Source organism: Panthera onca, chromosome E1 (assembly GCF_046562875.1).
Source record: "Panthera onca isolate mPanOnc1 chromosome E1, mPanOnc1 haplotype 2, whole genome shotgun sequence".
In the NCBI taxonomy this organism is placed as follows: domain Eukaryota; kingdom Metazoa; phylum Chordata; class Mammalia; order Carnivora; family Felidae; genus Panthera; species Panthera onca.
Window position 1 is genome coordinate 18,636,953 of NC_138352.1, and position 20,461 is coordinate 18,657,413.

The window sequence follows — 20,461 nt, forward strand, 5'->3', positions numbered from 1 at the left end:
AGCAGGCAGAGGAGCGGAGAAGAAAGCTTGGAACAGCCTGGGGCACTGGACTCAGGGAGGGCCTGGGAGGCCCAGAAGGCCCCCCCACTGCAGCAGGGGGACGGTGGTTGGTGGGACCCCAAAACCACGAATGTACCAATGTCCTCTTTAATTCCTACGACATCTCTGGGCGGGGCGGGTTGGGGGGGGGGGAGGTTGTCATGCCCATCTTCCAGATGAGGAAACTGAGGAATCAGAGAGCTTGCCCAGGGTCACACAGTCTCTGAGTGACAGAATCAGGACTGGAGCCTGTATCTGCCAGTCACCCCCAGCCCCCAGCCCCGCTAAAGGAGAAAAAAGCGGGGAAGGGGACTCTGGTAAGAAGGGGACTGCAGATAGTCTGTGTGGGTGGGGCTGTGGCTTTTCCGCCTGGCCCCGCCTCTGCCCCTCCCAGTACTGCCTGCAAGTGTGAGGTGAGAGCTCCTCCTTGCACGTCCCTAACCCTTAGGGAAGGGATTGAGCCCCCTCCCCCACCCCCAGGCTCTCCCCAGGAGAGGACCCCCCCCCCTCCTCCTCACCAACCCCTCCTGGGGCAGGGAGCGCTTCCCCCTGCAGCCCCCGCCCGTCTGACCCCCCCGTGCAGCGCAGCAAGATGACGGTCAAGCTGGATTTCGAGGAGTGTCTCAAAGACTCACCCCGCTTCCGGTAAGTGTGCGCAGGTCTGGGTGGCAGAGGGGGTGAGGTCCGACCCCCATCCCCAATGGACACACGCACACGCACACGCCCTTCCCCAGGCCAGATGTCCTTCCAGGGAATGAGTCTCAACGGGACAAGATGGAGCTTCTAGGCCATTCGGAGGACATAGTAGCACCTTTCCTATGAACCCCCCAGACTCTGATGCTCTCTGCCCCCTTCACATGCAGAGGGGGCCTCTCTAGCCCCTCTTACCCCCAGAGCGGACACTACCTCCTCGGCTCCTGGTACCCCCGCCCCTCCCCCAGCACCTGCTGGGGCGGTTAGCAACTTCCTGCCCTCGCCACATCCACCCTCCTTCTGCCCTTCCTGCTCTGGCCTGGGCCCTACTAGCTTTCAGACTGCGCGGAGTGAGGGAGGCGGCCAGGGCTTGCGGACAGGTCCCCGACCCCATCAGCCTTTCCTGTCTACGCCCTTACCCCCTCACCCCAGCCCCAGCCCTCCGGGGGCGCACAGACCAGATGGGCCCAAGCTCTGTTCCCGTGACCCCTCTTTTCCCAGAGCCTCTATCGAGCTGGTGGAAGCCGAGGTGTCAGAACTGGAGACCCGGCTGGAAAAGGTGACATGGGCAGGGGACCCAGGATGGGGTAAATATGAGAGGGGCGAGGCCAGGGAGAAAATCGGAGACCACAAAGGAGTTCCAGGGATTTGTGAATGCTAACCGTGGGGGGTCAATACTTTGGGGGCTATAGAGAAGCAGATGGAAGTTCCGCACCCTCAAAGAGCTCGAGGTCCTGGAAGACAAGACTCACTTGGGGGCTTTGCCGGGTCAGCTGTGAGCCCGGGCCTCAGGACCGCAAGACCGCTCTGCCCCCAGGGAGCTCACAGCAGCTTTTGGGAGACAAAGCAGTGAGACACTTAAACACGGGACAGTAGGGCCCTCCGTGGCTACTCTTGATAAAACGTGCACACGCACGTGTGAACACTCCCCGCCCCCTTAGCGGGTTTGGTTTTTCTCTGTAGCATTTACCCCAGTCTCACGTGTTACATACGTATTGGTGCGTGAGCTTTCTACCGCCTGTGTAACAAGTTATGCCGAATTTAGCGACTTAAAACAACACACGTTTGTTGGCGTAGTTTCTGTAGGTCAGGAGTTGGGCGCGGCTCAGGGTCCCACGGGCTGCAGTCCCATCTGAGGCTCAGGGTTTCCTTCCAAGCTCGAGTGGTTGTTGGCCGACGTCAGCTCCTTGCTCCTGCGGGACTGAGACCTTCACCTCCTCGAAGCTGCCGGGTGCCCTGTCATGTGGCCCTGCCCCTAGACAGCTTGCTTCCTCAAGGCCAGCTGGAGGAGCTTTCTAACTTTTTTTTTCATTTTATTTATTTGACAGAGAGAGAGAGAGAGAGAGCACAAGTGGGAGAGAGGGGCAGAGGGAGGGAGAGAGACAAACTCAAGCAGGCTCCACACTCAGTCCAGAGCCCGTGGAGGGGCTTGATCCCGTGACACTGGGATCATGACCTGAGCTGAAATCAAAGAGTCAGAAGCTTAACCGACTGAGCCACCCAGGCACCCCAGTGACAAATTAACATATATTTTTTAATTAAGCTGTTGTCCTTTGAGTTAATTGAAGACTCACAAGGAGTCACAAGATGTTAGAGGTCCCATGTACCCATCACCCAGCTTCCCCCAATGGTGGCATTTGGGGTAATGCTGGCACTTTACCAAAAAGCAGGAAATTGACGTGGTCATGGTACAATGACTGTCTGTGGACCTTACCTGGATTTTACCTGTTTTGCATATACAGTTGACTTTTGAACAACATGAACATTAGGGGCACTGACCCCCCCCCCCCCCCCCAGCACAGTCGAAAATTTACATATAATTCTTAAATCCCCAAAGACTTTACTGATAGCCTGCCACTGACCAGAAGCCTTACCGATAACGTAAACGGTTAATTCACACATATTTTATGTGATATGTGTATCGTATGCTGTCTATACAATAAAGGGAGCTAGAAGAAAGAAAGTGTTATTAGGAAAATCATAAGGGGGCTCCTGGGTGGCTCAGTCGGTTAAGCGTCTAACTTGGGCTCAGGTCATGATCTCACAGTTCATGAGTTCGATCCCCACGTCGGGCCCTGTGCTGACAGCTCAGAGCCTGGAGCCTGCTTCAGATTCTGTGTCTCCCTCCCTCTCTCTCTCTCTCTCTCTCTCTCTGCCCCTCCTCCACTCACACTCTGTCTCTTTCTCTCAAAAATAAATAAACATTAAAAAAAAATACTCATAAGGAAGAGGGACACCTGGCTGGTTCAGTCACTGGAGTGCGTGACTCTTAATCTCAGGGTCATGAGTTCAAGCTCCACGTTGGGTGTAGAGTTAAATACGTACATACATACATAATTAAATTTTTAAAAAATCAGGGGTGCCTGGATGGCTCAGTTAGGTAAGTGTCCAACCCTGAATTTGGCTCAGGTCATGATCCCAGGGTCATGGGATCGAGCCCCCATGCCGGGCTCAGACCTAAGTGTGGAGCCTGCTTGAGATTCTCTCTCACCGTCTCCGCCCCTCCCTCCCTCCCTCACACACCCGGACACGCACGCACTCTCCGTGTCTAAAAGAAAGAAAAAAAGCACAAGCGAGAGAAGATAACATTTACTGTACTGTATTTATCACAAAAAGTCCACTTCTTCATGGACCAGCACGGTTCAAACCCCTGCTGTGCGAGGGTCGACTGTCCTTTTTTTTCAAAACAAAACAAAACAAAACAAAGTCTGTGTGTGCCATTCAACGGCGCTCTGTCACATGCCAGCATCTCGTTCAAGCCCTTAAACTCACCGCAAGGAGCTCTTGAGATTCCCTCCCCTGCCTGCTCTGATCCGCTCATCCGTTCTCCTTCTCCGGACGTTTGTCATTGCTACAATGTTACTTGAAGCCATACGCTGTGTGACCTCTCGAGATTAGCCTTTTTTGTCCTTCTTCTCTCTCGGAATAACGCCCCTGAAGTTCGTTCGGTTTGCTACAGGTTAGTACAAGTAGTTCACGTGTGGATAGTTCCTTCCCTTGCGTGGCTCAGTGCTACTCCATTGCATGGACCCCCGAAGAGGCTGAGTTGTGGTTAGTTTCCTGATCGTGGCTGACCCTGTCAGTCACCTTCAGGTGAAGCCATACCTCCCTGCAGCCTTCGCGAGCCCTAGGAAGTGTTTTTCAGTTTTCAAAAACCCACTGAGAACCCACGTGGCCCAAGTTCTCTTGAGCCCCCTCTGCCCAGGATTTTTCCACAGAGGTTCCCTGGTGGTCTCCTGTCCCCGGGGCCTGACCTGAGGGGCTCCACAGACACTTGTTCCATCCCTGCTGGGGTGACTCAGGCCAGAGCCGAGTCGTGTCACCTCAGGATGTAATGCGGTGACTGGTGACCGAAGATAACAAGGGCCAGAGGTCAGGAGATCTCACTTTGGTTTCTGACTCAGCCACCTGGCCCTACCAGAGGGACCCTGCTCAGGCCTGTCAGCTGTCCCCTTGTTTCTTTTATTTATGTATTTAATTAATTGATTAATTTTAACATTTGTTTATTTTGGGGAGACAGAGCATGAGCGGGGGAGGGGCAGAGAGGGACAGAGACACAGACTCTGAAGCAGGCTCCGGGCTCTGAGCCACCAGCACAGAGGCCGATGCTCAAACTTGTGAACCATGAGATCATGACCTGAGCGGAAGTCGGAGGCTCAACCGACTGAGCCCCCCCCCCCCAGGCGCCCCAACTGTCCCTTGTTTCTCAAGCCTCCTCAGTTGTCAGTCGAAGGCGCCAGACAAAATGGGCCCTGGGAACACCCCAACGTGCTATCCTTGTCCTGGTCTGTTCCTGTTCGTGAGGAAATTGCTCAGTGAGCCCAGAATGGGAAAACTCCTGACAGTAAAGACTGCTAGAATTTATTTATTTATTTAAAAAAAAATTTTTTTTTAATGATTACTTATTTTTGACAGACAGAGAGACAGAGCATGAGCTGGGGAGGGGCAGAGAGAGAGGGAGACACAGAATCCGAAGCAGGCTCCAGGCTCCGAGCTGTCGGCACAGAGCCCGACGCGGGGCCCGGACCCACAAACCGCAAGATCATGGCCTGAGCCGAAGTCGGACGCTTAACCGACTGAGCCACCCAGGCGCCCTTAGACTGCTAGAATTTTTTTTTTAATTTTTTTTTAACGTTTATTTATTTTTGAGACAGAGAGAGAGAGAGAGAGACAGAGCATGAACGGGGGAGGGGCAGAGAGAGAGGGAGACACAGAATCGGAAGCAGGCTCCAGGCTCCCAGCCATCAGCCCAGAGCCCGACGTGGGGCTCGAAGTCCCCGACCGCGAGATCGTGACCAGGCGCCCCAAGACTGCTAGAACTTAAGGCCACCCAGGCAGCACGTTCACCCTGTGAGGCAGACAGTTGCGTGAGGAACTGGAGTTTCTGGAAAGCTCTGGATCCAGGCAGCCAGGTCAGGGCAGGGAGGGATATGTGGAAGTAGATGCAGAAAGACGGGTTGGAGCCAGCTGACACTGGCTTCGGTGACAGGCCGGGAGGACTTTTCTTCCAGGCACAGAGCAGTGCCAGCAAAGCAGCAGAGGTGAGAAAGCGGCAGCTGTGTGTTCGCAACTGGGAGTACTGGGCTGGGCCGCAGAGTTGCTTGGGCGAGGCTGGGAAGGAAGGGAGAGGGACGGGGGGCTGCTGTGAGGGGGTCACACAACTCCCTGCTCCCCCCTGTTGCTTCTTAGCTCCTCAAGCTGGGTAACGGCCTCCTGGAAAGTGGCCGCCATTACCTTGCGGCCGGCCGCACCTTCATTGCTGGCATTTGTGACCTGGCCCGCCTGGGTCCTCCGGAGCCCATGATGGCGGTATGTAGGGGGCCCCCTTCCGCCCCCCCGGAGCAGGCTGGGTGGGGGGCCTGGAATGCAGAGATCCTCTGGGAGGGGAGGGGAGGGGAGGGGAGGGTCGGCCTGGGGTCTGCGGGGCCCAGGCCAGAGCGGGGCTCGTCCGGACATGGCGGCCCAGCTGCCCCACGCCTGCTCTCTCTCTGACTCTCCGTGCCCAGGAGTGTCTGGACAAATTCACCGAGAGCCTCAGCCACAAGCTGGACAGCCATGCGGTGAGCGGAAGCGGGTGGGGCTGGGGCTGGGCTGGGGGAGCCCTGGGCTGTCTGCGGCCTGACCCTCACCTGCCAGTGTCTGCTCCCCTCCCCGCAGGAGCTGTTGGACGCTACCCAGCATACCCTGCAGCAGCAAATCCAAACCCTGGTCAAGGAGTGAGTGTGGGGGGGGACCCGGTCCTCCGTCCCTCGTCCCGTTACCACGGGGGCCTCCTTCGAGGCAGGAGCCGTGCGGTTGGGGGTTTCGGGTGGCCTGACAGCTGTCCCCCATCCCGACACCTCCTCGGAGGCCCGTCCGGAAGGCCGCGAGCGGGCCTCCACCGGGAACCACTCCGCCGGGGACCATTCTGCTGGGCCGGGGTTGGGGGGGGGGGTCCAGGAGGGGTACCCGTGGTTGTGTGTTGTCCTTCCATCCCGCAGGGGTCTCCGGGCTTTCCGAGAGGCTCGCCGGGATTTCTGGAAGGGGGCTGAGAGCCTGGAGGCTGCTCTCATCCACAATGCCGAGGTCCCCCGGCGCCGGGCCCAGGAGGCCGAAGAGGCCGGAGCCGCTTTGAAGACTGCGCGGGCCGGGTACCGGGGACGAGCACTGGACTACGCCCTGCAGGTGACCGCCCGGCCTGTCCCGCAGGACCCCTCGGGGCTGGAGAGGCCCCGGTGGGCGGTGGGCGGGGGCGCTGTGTTTTCGAGACTCACCTGACGTCTTTCGGGGGCCCTCAGATCAACGTGATCGAGGACAAGAGGAAGTTTGACATCATGGAGTTTGTGAGTTGGGGGGGGCGGCAAGTGCCACGTGACGAGGAGCCTGCTGGGCGGAGGGAAGAGGGAAAGACAGGAGGGTCCCTCGTCACCTCTGCCCCCTGCCCACCCTGTCGCCCAGGTGCTGCGTCTGGTGGAGGCCCAGGCTACCCATTTCCAGCAGGGCCACGAGGAGCTGGGCAGGCTGGCCCAGTATCGCAGGGACCTGGGTGCCCAGGTGGGGCTGCGGAGAGCGGGCGGTAGCGGAGGGAGGGGGGGCGCTCCAAGATGCCTCTCCTGGCCCGGTTCAGGAGAGGGGGCTGGGGACATCTGAAACGCCCCTCCCGTGCCCAGTTGCACCAGCTGGTCCTGAATTCGGCTCGCGAGAGGAGGGACATGGAACAGAGGCACGTGCTGCTGAAGCAGAAGGTGAGGGTCCCCCCGCCCGCAGGAGGGTGCGCGGGGCCCTGCGCCCCAGCCTCTGCCTGTCAGCTGCCTGGGACCCTCCTGTGCCCCCAGGAGCTGGGCGGGGAGGAGCCAGAACCCAGCCTAAAGGAGGGGCCTGGCGGCCTGGTCATGGAAGGACACCTCTTCAAACGGGCCAGCAACGCATTTAAGACGTGGAGCAGGTGAGGAGAGGACCCCCAGTCACCCACACCCGCTCAGGTAAATGTTTCCTGAGTGGTTTGGTGTGCTAAGCGCAGTGAGAAAACAGACAACACCCGCCGCCTTCGGGGAATTTCTGTTCCATCAGCAAAGACACACGGTAAACACGACAGTGAGTTATGTTACGTTACAAGGTGAGAGCGGCATCGGAGAAAAATAATAAAGCAGGGGATGCAGAGAGCTGCGGGAGGTTGCAGTTTTAAATTAAAAAAAAATTTTTTTTGATGTTTGTATTTGAGAGAGACAGAGCGTGAGCGGGGGAGGGGCAGAGAGCTTGGGAGACACAGAATCCCAAGCAGGCTCCAGGCTCCGAGCCGTCAGCACAAAGCCCGACGCGGGGCTCGAACTCCCAGACCGCGAGATCGTGACCTGAGCCAAAGTCGGAAGCTTAACCGACTGAGCCCTCCAGGGGCCCTGGGGTTGCACTTTTAAAGAGGGTGGTCAGGAAAGGCTTCATGAGAAGGTGACTTCTGAGTGAAGACTTGAAAGGTATCTGGGGGGAGAATGTTCTAGGCAGAAGGAGGAGCCAGTGCGAAGGCCCTTGAAAAGCCCAGGGCATTGGAGAAACAGAGAGGGCACTTGGGTGCGGACGCGGGAGGGAGGAAGAAGCTGTCGGAGGTGCAGTCGTTGCTCACAGAGACGTGAGCCACGATAGGGCCTTGTCGGCTTCCGTAGGGACTTAGGAGCCGCGACAGGTGTGGGGCAGGGGTGTCACCTGCTCTGACTCCGCTCCTTCCCCTTCCAGGGCCACTGCCAGCCCATGCAGGATATTTGTGCAAAGTAGAAAGTTGAACCCCTTCCGTAAGAAACTTCCATCTGTCAAAAAGTTGTGGCAATAGACTTGGGGCGCCTGGCTGGCTCAGTCAGTAGAGCACGCAACCCTTGGTCTCTGGGGTTGTGAGTTCCAGCCCCATGCTGGGTGTAGCGACTATTTAAAAATACATTGCAGAGGAGCCTGGGGGGGCTCAGTCGGTTAAGCATCCGGGTTCAGCTCAGGTCATGATCTCACGGTTCAGGGGTTCAAGCCCCATGTCAGGCTCTGTGCTGACGGCTCAGAGCCTGGAGCCTGCTTTGGATTCCGTGTCTCCCTCCCTCTCTGCCCCTCCCCTGCTCACTCTCTTTCTCTCTCTCAAAATAAATAAGCTTAAAAATATATATAGAAATATATATACCGTACACATTTTAAAAATTGGAGCCGTAGACCAGTTTTATTGGAAAAGCATTTTACTGCCATCTGCTGGAAAGTTGTCTTCCCGAATGTATCCAATCTGGGTTGTTGGAGACGTGAACAACCCCGCCTTCTGGGTCCTGACCTGCACGGCTCCGCGGCCCTGTTCTGGAGCATCTGACTGGATGGGACGGTCAGCCCAACCCTCCCAGCCAGATCCTTACGGGGCAGAGGGCGCAGCCTCTGTGCTGTTTCTGTCTCGAGCTCGTCCCAGGGCTGCCCGTGTCCACAAGTCTCTTTCCACCTCCTTCAGACGCTGGTTCACTATTCAGAGCAACCAACTGGTTTATCAGAAGAAGTACAAGGTAGGGAGACGCGTCCTGGCTGCCCCGGGCCCAGGGACGCTCCGCCCTGGCTGCAGCCGGCTGGCTGGCCCTCACCACCGTCCCGTTCCAGGACCCTGTGACTGTGGTGGTTGACGACCTTCGTCTCTGCACCGTGAAGCTCTGCCCTGACTCAGAAAGGCGGTTTTGCTTTGAGGTGGTGTCCCCGAGCAAGTGAGTGCAGATGTGGGGGGCGATGCCCTGATGCAGCTAAACCTTTACCGACAGGAAGGCAGGCCAATCGCAGGGGTGTCTTGGGGGCCCCTGTGTAGCACCAGGCATTAACGCTTTGGTGGCTGGATTGGGGGGCAGCCTGGGGGGGGGGGGAGGGTGCCTTTAGGGGCAGGGGATGGGGTGACCGGGGATATTTAGAAAGATGGGACCAACTGGTGCCCAATCTCTATCCGGCTGGTATCTCGTATCTCTTTACGGCGGGTACCAGTTGAATGGCAGGTGAACGTCAGCCCGCCTGTCCCCCCACGCGGCTCCCCCGGCCTCAGAAGCCTCCCCGCCCCACTCTCCCCTCCTGCCCAGGTCCTGCTTCCTGCAGGCCGACTCGGAGCGCCTCCTGCAGCTGTGGGTCAACGCCGTGCAGAGCAGTATAGCCACGGCCTTCAGCCAGGCCCGCCTCGACGACGGCCCCTGGGGGCCAGGCCAGGTGCCTTAACAGGAGGGTGCGGGGGCCCGGCTGCCCTGGGAGACGAGGCACCCCTTCCCCAGGCCCCATGGCCACTCTGTCTCCCCCCGTCTCCCCCAGGGCTCAGGACCCCTGGCCGTGGGCTCCTCCGCCACGCTGGGCTGTGGAGGAACCGCCAGGGGACGGGAATCCGGCGGTGCTGGGCACGTGGCAGCCCAGGTGCAGAGCGTGGACGGCAACGCCCAGTGCTGTGACTGCCGAGAGCCAGCCCCCGAGTGGGCCAGCATCAACCTTGGTGTCACCCTCTGCATCCAGTGCTCCGGCATCCACAGGTCACTACCCATGACCCGAGCGCCGGGGGCTGCTCTCCTTCTGGCTGCGGGTGGGGGGGGGTTGGAAGGGGGGAGGTTGGAAGGGGGGGGGTTGGGAGGGGGCGGGATTGAGCCCATCACACAGACCCCTCCCTCCCACCCTGTCCCGGCTTCCTTTCTTAGATCCTGGCCGGCCCTGGGCACAGGGTCCTGGTCTGGCCAGAGATGCTTAGTGGCTTGACCGTGGGGTCAGAGGTCTTGAGGGTAGGGGAGCCGCTGGAGAGCAGAGAGAGAAGAGGTCACTAGGTCCCAGCAAGTCTATGAGGCCCTCCGCCCGGGTCAGCGTGGCGGAAGGAGGGGAGCGGCAGGGCGAGAGGAGGGAAGCTGAAGGCCCTGAACGTGAAATGTAGGAGGGCGAAGCGGGACGGTGAGCAGAGCAAGGCCACGTGGCCCGCTGCCCTGCCCCCACCTGGCCAGCACCTCTGCTGCAGGGGGGCCCTGCCTCCAAGTCCTCCTGGGGAGCCGTGGCTGCTGCCACCCCACAAGGGGCCTGACCCCCGCTCTGGCCCTCCAGGAGCCTTGGAGTTCATTTCTCCAAAGTCCGGTCCCTGACCCTTGACTCGTGGGAACCAGAGCTGGTGAAGGTGACTGGGGGGGGGGGGGGGGGCTCCTGATGGGAAGGGGGACTGGGGGGGCTGAGTCCAGGGGCTGCAGAGCCCTGAGGACTCAGACACTCACCCCTCCCCTCCACCTGTCTGTCTCCGCCTCTGCCTGGGCCCACCCGAAGCTCATGTGCGAGCTGGGGAACGTGGTCATCAACCGGATCTATGAGGCCCGGGTGGAGGCCATGGCCGTGAAGAAACCCGGGCCCAGCTGCTCCCGGTGAGGTTGGGGTGTGTGTGGGGGGCTGCCCGCTGTGGGGAAGGAGGGAAGACGGTCCCCTCCTTCCCCACCACCCTCTCACAGGCAGGAGAAGGAGGCCTGGATTCATGCCAAATACGTGGAAAAGAAGTTCCTGACCAAGCTTCCGGAGATTCGAGGGCGGAGAGGTGGCCGGGGGCCCCCCAGGGGGCAGCCTCCCGTGCCCCCAAAGCCTTCCGTCCGGCCCCAGCCCGGGAGCTTCAGATCCAGGCCAGGTAGAGGGCTGCTGGGGCATCGACTGAGCCCGGCCGTGTGCCCCGTGAGGAGGGCAGAGTACGGAGGCCCGAGCCTTCCCCCCGCCAGTACTGGGGGGTGGGGGAGGGGGCAGACCACAGCAGCACTGGTTTTACCAGGCAAGAGTTTGGGGGTTAAGGGAAGAATGGGAAGGAGTGTAGGGCTGGGAATAGGCTGCCGAGGGTGAGTGACGCTTGAGCTGGAGGAGGTGGTTGGACAGGGAGAGGCGAGGGACGCTGTCGATCCCCCCTGCCCTAGGGACCCCACACACACGTGCACCTCCCACCCCGCACCATCCCGCCTGCACCTCCTACCGAAGTCCCCAGCGTCCTGAAGGCCCTCCCAGAACTGAGAAATGACCTGTCCCATTAGAGCACCTGCGAACTGTGCTGAGGGTCTCTTCCCACCCCCTAGCAGAGCCCCCCTCTGATGACCTGGGCGCCCTCCACCCTGGGGCCCTGCTGTTTCGAGCTGCTGGGCATCCTCCCTCCCTGCCCACCATGGCTGATGCCCTTGCCCACGGAGCTGACGTCAACTGGGTCAACGGGGGTCAGGAGAATGCCACTCCGCTGATCCAGGCCACGGCTGCTGTGAGTCCTGCCCACTGCCCCGCCCCCACCGTTAGGCTCCTTCTCTCCCATTCCCACGGGGAGTCTGAGCCCTGCTCCTACCCCTCCTCCCACCCTGGAGAGAGTGATAATGATAACCCACAGACACTGGGTTGCGAAGGGTGTGTGATTTGGGGGCAGACAACCTGGGTTTGAATCTAAGCTCCCACCGCTTACAATTGTGAACCTCTCTGCGCCTCAGTTTGCCCACCTGCGAAATAGGGATAGCATACCTCATGTGAGGCTGGACTGCGGCTTTAACGCATGACCTACTGTAAAAAGCTAGGGCAGAGCCTGACCCAGCCGAACCCTTACACTCCTGGCTCCCCTACCCCACCCTCTCAGCTGATCCCATCCTGAAGTATCTTTGGCCTGCTTCTGAAGATGCCACCTTCTCTCCCCGCTTGCAACTTCTCGCTGCAGAATTCTCTTCTGGCCTGTGAGTTTCTCCTCCAGAACGGGGCGAACGTGAACCAAACGGACAACCACGGCCGGGGGCCGCTTCACCATGCGACCATTCTCGGCCACACGGGGTAGGGGCCGCGGGGATGACGGCTGTGGCAAAGAAGGCTCGGGTAGGCAGAGTGGCCGGCTGACCCTCGCTGTCCTTTCTAGGCTGGCCTGCCTGTTCCTGAAACGGGGGGCCGACCTGGGAGCCCTGGACTCAGAAGGCAAGGACCCGCTGACCATCGCCATGGAAACAGCCAACGCTGACATCGTCACCCTGTGAGGAGGCCTGCGGGGTGGGGCTGGAGCTTGCCCTGCCCACTCGGGGGCTAACGCCCAGCGGGCCTGGGCCAGCTGGGACTCTGCTGGAGAAGTGCCGTCCCCACCGTAGATTGGGGCGTGGAGTAGGAAGGGGGCCGGGTAGGGTCCAGGGATGGTGAGTTCGTCCTGAGTGAGGGACGTCGATGTTGTTGAACGCCTTTAAGCACTGGACCCTGGGGCAGCAGATGAATTAAACCACCCAGCTTACACGATGGGAAGTCCCAGTGGGGGGAGCGAAGCAAAAGTCATTCATACGTTCATTGCTTCCCCTTCAGGCTACGATTGGCAAAGATGAGGGAGGCCGAAGCGGCTCAGGGCCAGGCAGGTAACGTGCCCCCCGCCCCCGCCCCACACTGTAATTCTGGGCTTCTGGCCCCCGAAGCCCGGTCCCCGTCGCGCCCAGCTGCACTGATTAATGTCATACTTTTGCAACAAATCTGTGGGGGGCGCAGCTGGTGTGCCGGGTCCTCGGAACAAAACGGAGAACCCGCGAGGGCGCTGCGCGTCGGCGCTGGTGTCCCTCCGGCCATGCCGCCAGCGCGCCCGCGGGTCCCCTCACCCCCACCCCGCGCTCAGCCGCGCCCGCCCAGCCCTCCCTCCCCCCACCCAGGAGACGAGACGTATCTGGACATCTTCCGCGACTTCTCCCTCATGGCGTCGGACGACCCGGAGAAGCTGAGCCGGCGTAGCCACGACCTCCACACTCTTTGATCCCAGGCCTTCGTGGGCCCGCGCCCCCAGTCCCCTCTCCCCGGCCGCCGGCCCCTCGGTCAATAAAGCCGCCGTGCTTTGCGCTTCCCGTCGTGGTTCTTTGGCAGGGCGCCGCCTTCGGGCCGGGCCGGGGACTGGGCGCCGCGGCTGCCAGGGTGCGCGGGCGGTTGGGGTTTGCGAGCTCGAGTCACGCGAGGGGCGCCTTCCGGACAAACCAGTGGTAGCTTCGGCCGCAGCCCTGGCGCCGGGCGGCCCCGAGGCGGGGCTCTCGGGCTCGGGAGACGTGGCCAGACGAGTCTGGCCGGGGAGAGGCCGCCCGCGTGGGCTGGGGGCCGGCCTTCCGTGGGGGGGGGGGGGGGTTAGCTGGCGTCGGGCCGGGACGGAGAGGCTGGCCTCGGCCACCCCGGCCAGGAGGCATCCCCGGAATGCGGCGGCTCAGCACCCGCCCCCTCGGGAATTCCCTGCGGGAGCGAGCGGGGAGGGCACCGCCTCCAAGCCGGGGACCGCCGGGCCTGGGGGCCCTCGGCGAGCTGCGGACGTGAGGCCCGGCACATCTGCGGGGCCTGCGGGGCGGACGCGGCCGCATCCGGAGCGACGCACCTGAGTCACCCTGCGGACCCCACCCCCGCCCGCGTCCGCCCGTGTCCGCCCGTGTCCGCCCGTGTCCGCTCGTCCAGCCCGTCCGCCCCGTCTCTCCGGTTCCAGACTCTCGGCTCCCACCTCCGCCCCGGCCGCGCGAGCCGGGAGGGGGCGGGGGGCGGGGGCGGGGGGCGGGGCGCCAAGGGGGCGGGGCTGTCTCTTAAAGGGCTCCCAGCCCGCTGCCCTTAGGCCACTTCCTGGGGGCGGAGAAGACTTCGGCGGCTGCGGCGACACCCGTGCAGGCGGCGGCGCCCGGGTCCCGAGAGCACCGGGCGGCTTCCCTCAGAGTCCTCCGGCGCGCCCGGCTCGCTCTGAGCGTGCGCCCTCGCTCCCCAGCGGATCCGGAGCCGCTCCGCCGCCAGCTGCGCTCAGCCCCGCCTCCGTCGCCAGAGACCCGCGCGGAAGCCAGGCCCTGCCGGGCCTCCGACTGGCCCCCGGCGCCGTGCGCGGACTCGCCCGCGGCGACAGCCATCGACCCGAGAACTCGGAGGCTGGGTCCTTCCGAGGGTCGGCCCGTGCTCGCCACCGTCACCTGCTGGCTGGACTCCGGAAACCCGCTGTCTGAAGACCGCAGAAGAGATTTGCCGACCCACCGCCCTGCATCGAATGCGTCTGGGCCGAAAGCTCCCTTCCCTCTCTGGCTTCTGTTCCTTTCGGCCGGCCGTGTCTGTGCCCGGAAACCATCCCCCACTACCAACGTAGCTGGGGTGAGCCCTAAATCTTCCTGCCTTGTGTTCCGACCCGTGCATCCAACCCCGAGAGAGTCTGAACGAACCTTAGGACCCAGTTCTGCCCACGCCCGCGGTGTTTGCGTTTTCTTCTCTGTCGGTGTCTCCTGTACTCCCCAAAATTTCGCCTCCTCCTGTGCCCTCTTCGCCCCCCTCTTTTGGGGGCCCTGTGACCCTGAATGTGGGGGGCACACTCTATTCCACCACTTTGGAGACCCTGACTCGCTTCCCAGACTCCATGCTGGGGGCCATGTTTAGGGCGGGCACCCCCATCCCCCCCAACCTCAACCCCCAGGGAGGTGGCCACTACTTCATCGACAGAGATGGCAAGGCCTTCCGGCACATCCTCAATTTCCTGCGGCTGGGCCGCCTGGACCTGCCCCGTGGCTATGGGGAGACGGCCCTGCTCAGGGCAGAGGCGGACTTCTACCAGATCCAGCCCCTCCTGGATGCCCTGCGGGAACTGGAGGCCTCTCGGGGGACCCCCGTGCCCACAGCTGCCCTGCTCCATGCCGATGTAGACGCCAGCCCCCGCCTGGTGCACTTCTCCGCTCGCCGGGGCCCACACCACTATGAGCTGAGCTCTGTGCAGGTGGACACGTTCCGAGCCAACATCTTCTGCACCGACCCCGAGTGCCTGGGCGCCATGCGGGCCCGATTTGGTGTGGCCGGTGAGGACAGGGCAGAGGGAGGCCCTCACTTTCGTCTGGAGTGGGCCCCCTGTCCCGCAGAGCTCCCTGAGGTGGAGTATAGGAGACTGGGGCTACGGCCTCTGTGGACTGGGGGGCCGGGGGAGCTGCGGGAGGTGGTGGGCACGCCGGGCTTCCTGGAGGAGGTGCTGCGGGTGGCTCTGGAGCACGGCTTCCGTCTAGACTCCGTCTTCCCTGACCCCGAGGACCTGCTCAACTCCCGATCTCTGCGCTTTGTGAGGCACTGAAAACGCGGCCCTCCCGTCTGCCTGGGAGGGGGAGAGAACGGACAGCAAAGAGAATGAGAGACTCCCCCCCCCCCCCCCCACCACCTCCGAAGCCTCTTCTTAGCTCTGCCTCTGGAGCTGTGAGGGTCAGGGCTGCACCTTGACTGGAGCCCAGATGTGGGCAGGAGCTCCCGAACCTGAGCCGTGCAAAGGGTCTGGCTTGGTGCTAATCCTGGGAGGGGCGGGGAAGATCCCCTGGCTTGCTCTTGCCCGAGGCTGGGGGCCTGCAGTGTCTCCCCGTTGGAGCTCAGGATTCAAGGGTCTAGAGAAATAGGGACACCTCTCTGCCCAGGCTAGGCCTCGCAGAACCCTGGGGGGGACTGAAGAGTGGGAGAAAGGAGGACTTTGAACTGCTCTGATGTGGTCTCCTGGACCGTGGCTTCTCCTGCGGCTGGATGGCCTGGCCAGGCCTGACCGAAGACAGACCGGAACATTCTGGAATATGGGAAGGGGGATCCTTTGCTCTGTCTCAGGTCACCTCCTGAGGGAGACAGAAAGGCCACACCCCACCCCACGGTGGCCTAAGGGAGCTAGGAGAATCCCCATTTGCTATGGGGCTGGAGCCCCACACTCTAGAAAGCCACGTTTTTAAAGGACCCTCCATTGGTGGTGGAGCTGGCCTTTGGGAAGAGGGTGGCATCTTCTTGGGCCTTGGCCTTACTGCCTTCATGTGTGCACGCGTGTCAGCCAGAGTGTCTGAGCGACGTCTGGGCCTCTCACATCCAGGCTCCCGTCCGTGTGACAGTCTCTCCGTGGTCTCTGCCTGTGCAGGCCTGTTTGGGGTTGCCCAGCAACTGCTTTGGCGCTGGGTACGTCTGCCGTATGGGTGTGAGTAGATTGAGAATTAGTAGTTGAATCACGAGGGGGGGTGTGTGTGTGCGTGCACACATGTGTGTTTGCCTCCCCGCGTAGGCACGAGGGGCCTGTGGAGGCCTGGGTCGCCAGGGGCTTCCTGGTGAAAGGTAAGAGAAGTCACTGGGCCCCGCCGGCCCTTGGAGGACTGTGTAGAACTCTTGGTTGCTAAGGCAACCGTGGGCAGGTTGCTAGGAGAGAGCTGGGAAGGCCCAAGGCGGCCCAGGGCAGAGGGGAGTTGAACAGAGGAGGCCGGGAGGGTTGGGTGGGGGTGGATGTGGTTTCTGGGTCCCTGAGGGATGGGATCCTCACTCACCAGTTCTTCACGGCAGGGGGGGGGGGGGGCGGGGGGGAGGGGCGGACTCACTCGCTGTTTATCGCGGGTCACGAACTTACAAGAAGAAAAATAAAATTGCTTTTTGGAACCTTAAACTTGTAAAGGCTGCTGCTGAGGGCCAGGGTAGGGGTGGGGGGCACTGCCCCCTTTGCAGCAGAAGCCCTGCGTTCTCTGCCCAGTCTTCTTCTGGCCCCCAGTTCCTTGGGCCCCTGCTTTGCCCTAGCCAGAGATGGAGCGGTGGTGCTGTTCCAGAATGCTCTAGAACCCCGAACCCCGGCTGTTCCGGAACAGTCTAGAACCTCCGGGCAAAGGGTTGGATCCAGGATCGAAGCATTCCAGGCCTTCCCAGCCTACATGGGGCCAGCCTCCCTGTGCCACCCGCTAGCGGGCCTCATGTGGACGCTGGCACTAGGTGGGGTCTTCCTGGCAACCGCCCAGGCCTGTGTCCTCTGTCACCTCTCAGACCGTGACCTGCCGGGCCGCCTGGCTCGACTCTGCAACCAGGTGGAGGCTCGGTGGGAGACCTGTGAGGCCTCCTGGACCTTCCCGGCCTTTGCCTTAGGTAGGATCAGACATCCAGGGCCCGGCCCGGCAGCATGTGGCTTCCCAGCTGAGCCCCTCGGCCACCACCTGAGTCCCCAGCCCTGGGAAAGTCAGGAAAGAGTCACAGGTCCTTGCCTGTCTCCACAGATGAGGTGTCCACGAACAAAGTCATAGAGAAGACTCACAGAGTCCTGAGGGTCATGGGTGAGATCAAGGGCGAAGGCATGACCTAGGGGCTTGGATGGGCACCAGGGAGGGGGATAGGAGGAGGGGCCTGGGGAGGCAGGGAAGGGTGCAAGGCAGGTGGAGACGACGGGAAGGTGTAACCGGGGAGGTGCTGGGTGAAGCGTGGGAGGTGCGCCTGCCCTGGGGAGGCCCTGGGCAATATAGCTGCCCTCTGTCTCCCCAGAGATCAAAGGGTCTCCCTCCTCACTCCCTTTATATTGGCAATGGCTGCAAAAGGTCAAGTTTCCCGAATACACCAGGGAAGGTACTGACGCGGGCAGGGACCAGGGGCACCCGGGCTGTCCGGTGAAGGGGTGTGTGGCTGAGTGTCTCCTCTCCCCCCACCCCTCCTTGTCTCTGGTTTCAGCTTTCTGTGCTCCCGCCTGCCGTGAGTAGAAAAGGGAAGGGGTAGGTGAGGACGGGGGACCCGAGGAGAGCCTGGCGGTGGTCCCGGAGGGAGTGGGGTACTCTGGAAGGTGGGAGCCGGGACTCCCCCGCCCCAGCTCTGGCCCGGCTGTCTCCTGCAGGGGGCAGCACCGTCCTGTACAACTGTTCCACCTGCCAGGGCTTTGCCGTGCACTGCTGGCCTCTAAAGCGCTGCCTCCCAGGTTCGGCTCCCCGCCCTCGCCTCACCCCTGCTCAGATCTCTGAGCTCGGGCTCCCCCCCGCCCCGCCCCGCCACAAGGACAAGCGAGGTCCCCAGGATCACTCACTGCTTCCTGGGTTCCCTGCAGGAAGTCACGATCTTCGGGAAGCCAGGATTCTGCTCCTCTCTGTGTTCATAACTGTCCTGCTCCTGGGCGTTCTGAGCCTCGTGGTGGAGTGAGTGGGCAGATGGCGGGTGTGGCCTCGCCACCCTTGACCCCCCAGCACCTTCTACCACCGTCCCTGTGCCCTCTCCTCCCGGCTGCCTGCCCTGCCCCTCTCAGGCCCCCCATTCTCTGTGTCCCCTCAGGTCCAGACACTTCAAAGCAAAAAGTGACATGTGAAGACAGCCTCCCAGCCCCCACGTCCTTTGGAAGGGACCCGCCAGCCCCTCACTTCCAATCCCAAAGGCTCAGCCTTCCAGACCCTAAACCCAGCCGCCTCCGTGATCCCAGTGCAGATGTCCTCCAGGGGCCCAGGCACCCACAGCTGGAAAGTTCCTCCCCTCCGGCCCTCAACTAATCAGCCAGAAGCAGTCACTGATTCCAGGAAAATGGCTACAGGAGGAAAGAACCCCTTATACACACACACACACACACTGCCGCCCCCACACCCCCTTCTGCCTGTTCTCGGAAAGCGGGGGCTGTTTGCCCCAGAAGCTGCTCTTGGCCCTCCTCTGACTGATTGGGAATCCGGGAAGGAGGGTTCTGGAAAACTCCCTCCCTTTAGAGTGGCGACCACATCAGTCAGCCTGCTGGCATGCTATCCCTCCATTTAACATTGTGAAGCCTTGGCCTCCCACGGAGGCCTCCCTCCTGCCAAGATCAAGTAAACCTGCTTTTCAGTGGCCTCCGCCCGGGCCTGGCCTCTGTCTACAACTGGGCGGAGGGGGCACGGGAGACTCGGTGTAGCACAACAGTTCTCAACTGGGTGGGGCGTGGATGTCACACCCCAAGAGACGTTCGGCAACATCTGGAGACATTTTCTATTGCTTCGATCGGGGGATGTGCTACTGACATTTAGTGGGTACACACGAGCACCTTATGATGCCGCCGGCACCTTATGATGAACGTGGGCGTCCTCTGCGACACAGAGTTGATCTGCCCGACACCTCCGTCGTGTGTGGTTCAGAGACCCTGGCGCTTAGTCCGCTGGCTATCAGGAGCTTGGGGTTGGGTAGATGGACGAGGAAACATAAAGAGAGGCCTGTCGCCAACCCCAAGTCTCCGTCGGAGGGGCTGGGCCTGGAAGGGATCCTGACACACACCTAGCCCGGTGGTTTTCACACTGGGTATCTAGAGGCTCCAGGGCAAAGGTTCTCATCCGGCTGCACATCGAAGTCACCTGGGCCTTAGGTCCAGAGATTGTGAATTTAGTGGTGTGAAGGGGGGCCTCAGTGAATCTAACTTCCAACCAGCCAGGGCTAGAACCATTGTTTTTGGGGTGTCCATAAGGGTCCTGGGGATGGGGAGGGTGCCTACTCCTTCTAGGAAAGTACGTTCGATATTATTTTACACATTCTCGTCCAATCCTTTCATTTTATACCAAAAGGAAGGAAGAAAAGAAGGAGGGAGGATGGAAGGAGGGAGGAAGGAAGGAGGGAAGGAAAGAAGAAGGAAGGAAGGAAGGAAGGAAGGACAAAGGAAGGAAGGAGGAAGGAAGGAAGGGGGAAGGAAGGAAGGAAGGAAGGAAGGATGAAGGAAGGAAAGAAGGAAGGAAGGAAGAAGGAAGGAGGAAGGAAGGAAGGAGGGAGGAAGGAAGGAGGGAAGGAAAGAGGAAGGAAGGAAGGACAAAGGAAGGAAGGAGGAAGGAAGGAAGGGGGAAGGAAGGAGGGAGGAAAGAAGGAGGGAGGAAGGAAGGAAGGAAGGACAAAGGAAGAAAGGAGGAAGGAAGGAAGGAAGGAAGGAAGGAAGGAAGGAAGAAGGAAGGAAGGAAGGACGGACAAAGGAAGGAAGGAGGAAGGAAGGAAGGGGGAAGGAAGGAGGGAGGAAGGAAGGAAGGGGGAAGGAAGGAAGGGGGAAGGAAGGAAGGGGGAAGGAAGGAAGGGGGAAGGAAGGAAGGGGGAAGGAAGGAAGGAAGGAAGAAGGAGGAAGGAAGGAAGGAAGGAAGGAAGGACAAAGGAAGAAAGGAGGAAGGAAGGAAGGGGGAAGGAAGGAAGGAAGGAAGGAAGGACAAAGGAAGAAAGGAGGAAGGAAGGAAGGGGGAAGGAAGGAAGGAAGGACAAAGGAAGAAAGGAGGAAGGAAGGAAGGGGGAAGGAAGGAAGGAAGGAAGGAAGGACGAAGGAAGGAAAGAAGGAAGGAAGGACAAAGGAAGGAGGAAGGAAGGAAGCAAGGAAAAAGACCCGAAGATCATATGCCAAGTTCTTACAACCTGCCCAAGATCATACAACAAGTCACGTCCGTTCACCTGACGGACGCTTAGCGAGTACGCGTCGGGCGCCAGGCAGCGTCACTGCCCAGCCTGGGGTGAGAAGCCACGACTGCCCACCGCCCGGGCACCACGGCCCCCTCTGGTCTGCAGCAGCCCTTCCCTAGCCCTTCTTGCCTGTGGAATACAGTAGGCCTGGCCCTTGACCCTGACT

At 61.0% G+C, this 20,461-nt stretch overlaps 3 protein-coding genes across 5 annotated transcripts; all 3 read left to right on the plus strand.

Moving 5' to 3' along the window:
* Positions 1 to 15: 15 nt before the first annotated feature.
* ACAP1 (ArfGAP with coiled-coil, ankyrin repeat and PH domains 1) lies at positions 16 to 13,017 on the plus strand. Of its 2 annotated transcripts, none has more exons than XM_078437854.2 (22): positions 16 to 684; positions 1,234 to 1,291; positions 5,422 to 5,541; positions 5,739 to 5,792; positions 5,890 to 5,948; positions 6,213 to 6,396; positions 6,510 to 6,554; positions 6,670 to 6,765; positions 6,882 to 6,956; positions 7,047 to 7,156; positions 8,675 to 8,726; positions 8,818 to 8,918; positions 9,279 to 9,402; positions 9,502 to 9,713; positions 10,267 to 10,336; positions 10,480 to 10,574; positions 10,659 to 10,828; positions 11,262 to 11,437; positions 11,879 to 11,988; positions 12,071 to 12,181; positions 12,499 to 12,548; positions 12,834 to 13,017. In XM_078437854.2, exons 1-22 carry the CDS (start codon positions 632 to 634, stop codon positions 12,932 to 12,934), a joined length of 2,226 nt encoding a protein of 741 aa, XP_078293980.2. In that variant the 5' UTR covers positions 16 to 631; the 3' UTR covers positions 12,935 to 13,017. The 2 variants fall into 2 exon arrangements, with proteins under 2 accessions (XP_078293980.2, XP_078293981.2); XM_078437855.2 differs by having other exon boundaries at positions 11,265 to 11,437.
* Positions 13,018 to 13,433: 416 nt separating this feature from the next.
* On the plus strand, positions 13,434 to 15,574 carry KCTD11 (potassium channel tetramerization domain containing 11). Its single transcript, XM_060628572.3, has one exon. The coding sequence runs from the start codon at positions 14,540 to 14,542 to the stop codon at positions 15,236 to 15,238; it is 699 nt and encodes a 232-aa protein (XP_060484555.1). The 5' UTR covers positions 13,434 to 14,539; the 3' UTR covers positions 15,239 to 15,574.
* A 914-nt stretch (positions 15,575 to 16,488) lies between these two features.
* Positions 16,489 to 18,727, plus strand: TMEM95 (transmembrane protein 95). 2 transcript variants are annotated; one of them, XM_060628574.3, is made up of 7 exons: positions 16,489 to 17,028; positions 17,157 to 17,213; positions 17,419 to 17,499; positions 17,602 to 17,622; positions 17,800 to 17,842; positions 17,969 to 18,056; positions 18,190 to 18,727. In XM_060628574.3, the coding sequence occupies exons 1-7, from the start codon at positions 16,821 to 16,823 to the stop codon at positions 18,214 to 18,216; spliced, it is 525 nt and encodes a 174-aa protein (XP_060484557.1). In that variant the 5' UTR covers positions 16,489 to 16,820; the 3' UTR covers positions 18,217 to 18,727. The 2 variants fall into 2 exon arrangements, with proteins under 2 accessions (XP_060484557.1, XP_060484556.1); XM_060628573.3 differs by having other exon boundaries at positions 16,499 to 17,028; positions 17,762 to 17,842.
* Positions 18,728 to 20,461: the final 1,734 nt, after the last annotated feature.

What these genes read in the sequence shown, in the direction of transcription:
- KCTD11 (XM_060628572.3), top strand. Translation starts at nt 14,540, where the DNA reads ATGCTGGGGGCCATGTTTAGGGCGGGCACCCCCATCCCCCCCAACCTC.
- ACAP1 (XM_078437854.2), top strand. Translation starts at nt 632, where the DNA reads ATGACGGTCAAGCTGGATTTCGAGGAGTGTCTCAAAGACTCACCCCGC. An exon ending in ACAAGCTGGACAGCCATGCG is followed by an intron (nt 5,793 to 5,889) that starts GTGAGCGGAAGC and finishes CCCTCCCCGCAG; the next exon opens with GAGCTGTTGGACGCTACCCA. An exon ending in TGATCCAGGCCACGGCTGCT is followed by an intron (nt 11,438 to 11,878) that starts GTGAGTCCTGCC and finishes TTCTCGCTGCAG; the next exon opens with AATTCTCTTCTGGCCTGTGA.
- TMEM95 (XM_060628573.3), top strand. Translation starts at nt 16,821, where the DNA reads ATGGGGCCAGCCTCCCTGTGCCACCCGCTAGCGGGCCTCATGTGGACG. An exon ending in CAGAGTCCTGAGGGTCATGG is followed by an intron (nt 17,214 to 17,418) that starts GTGAGATCAAGG and finishes CTGTCTCCCCAG; the next exon opens with AGATCAAAGGGTCTCCCTCC. An exon ending in GTTCTGAGCCTCGTGGTGGA is followed by an intron (nt 18,057 to 18,189) that starts GTGAGTGGGCAG and finishes GTGTCCCCTCAG; the next exon opens with GTCCAGACACTTCAAAGCAA.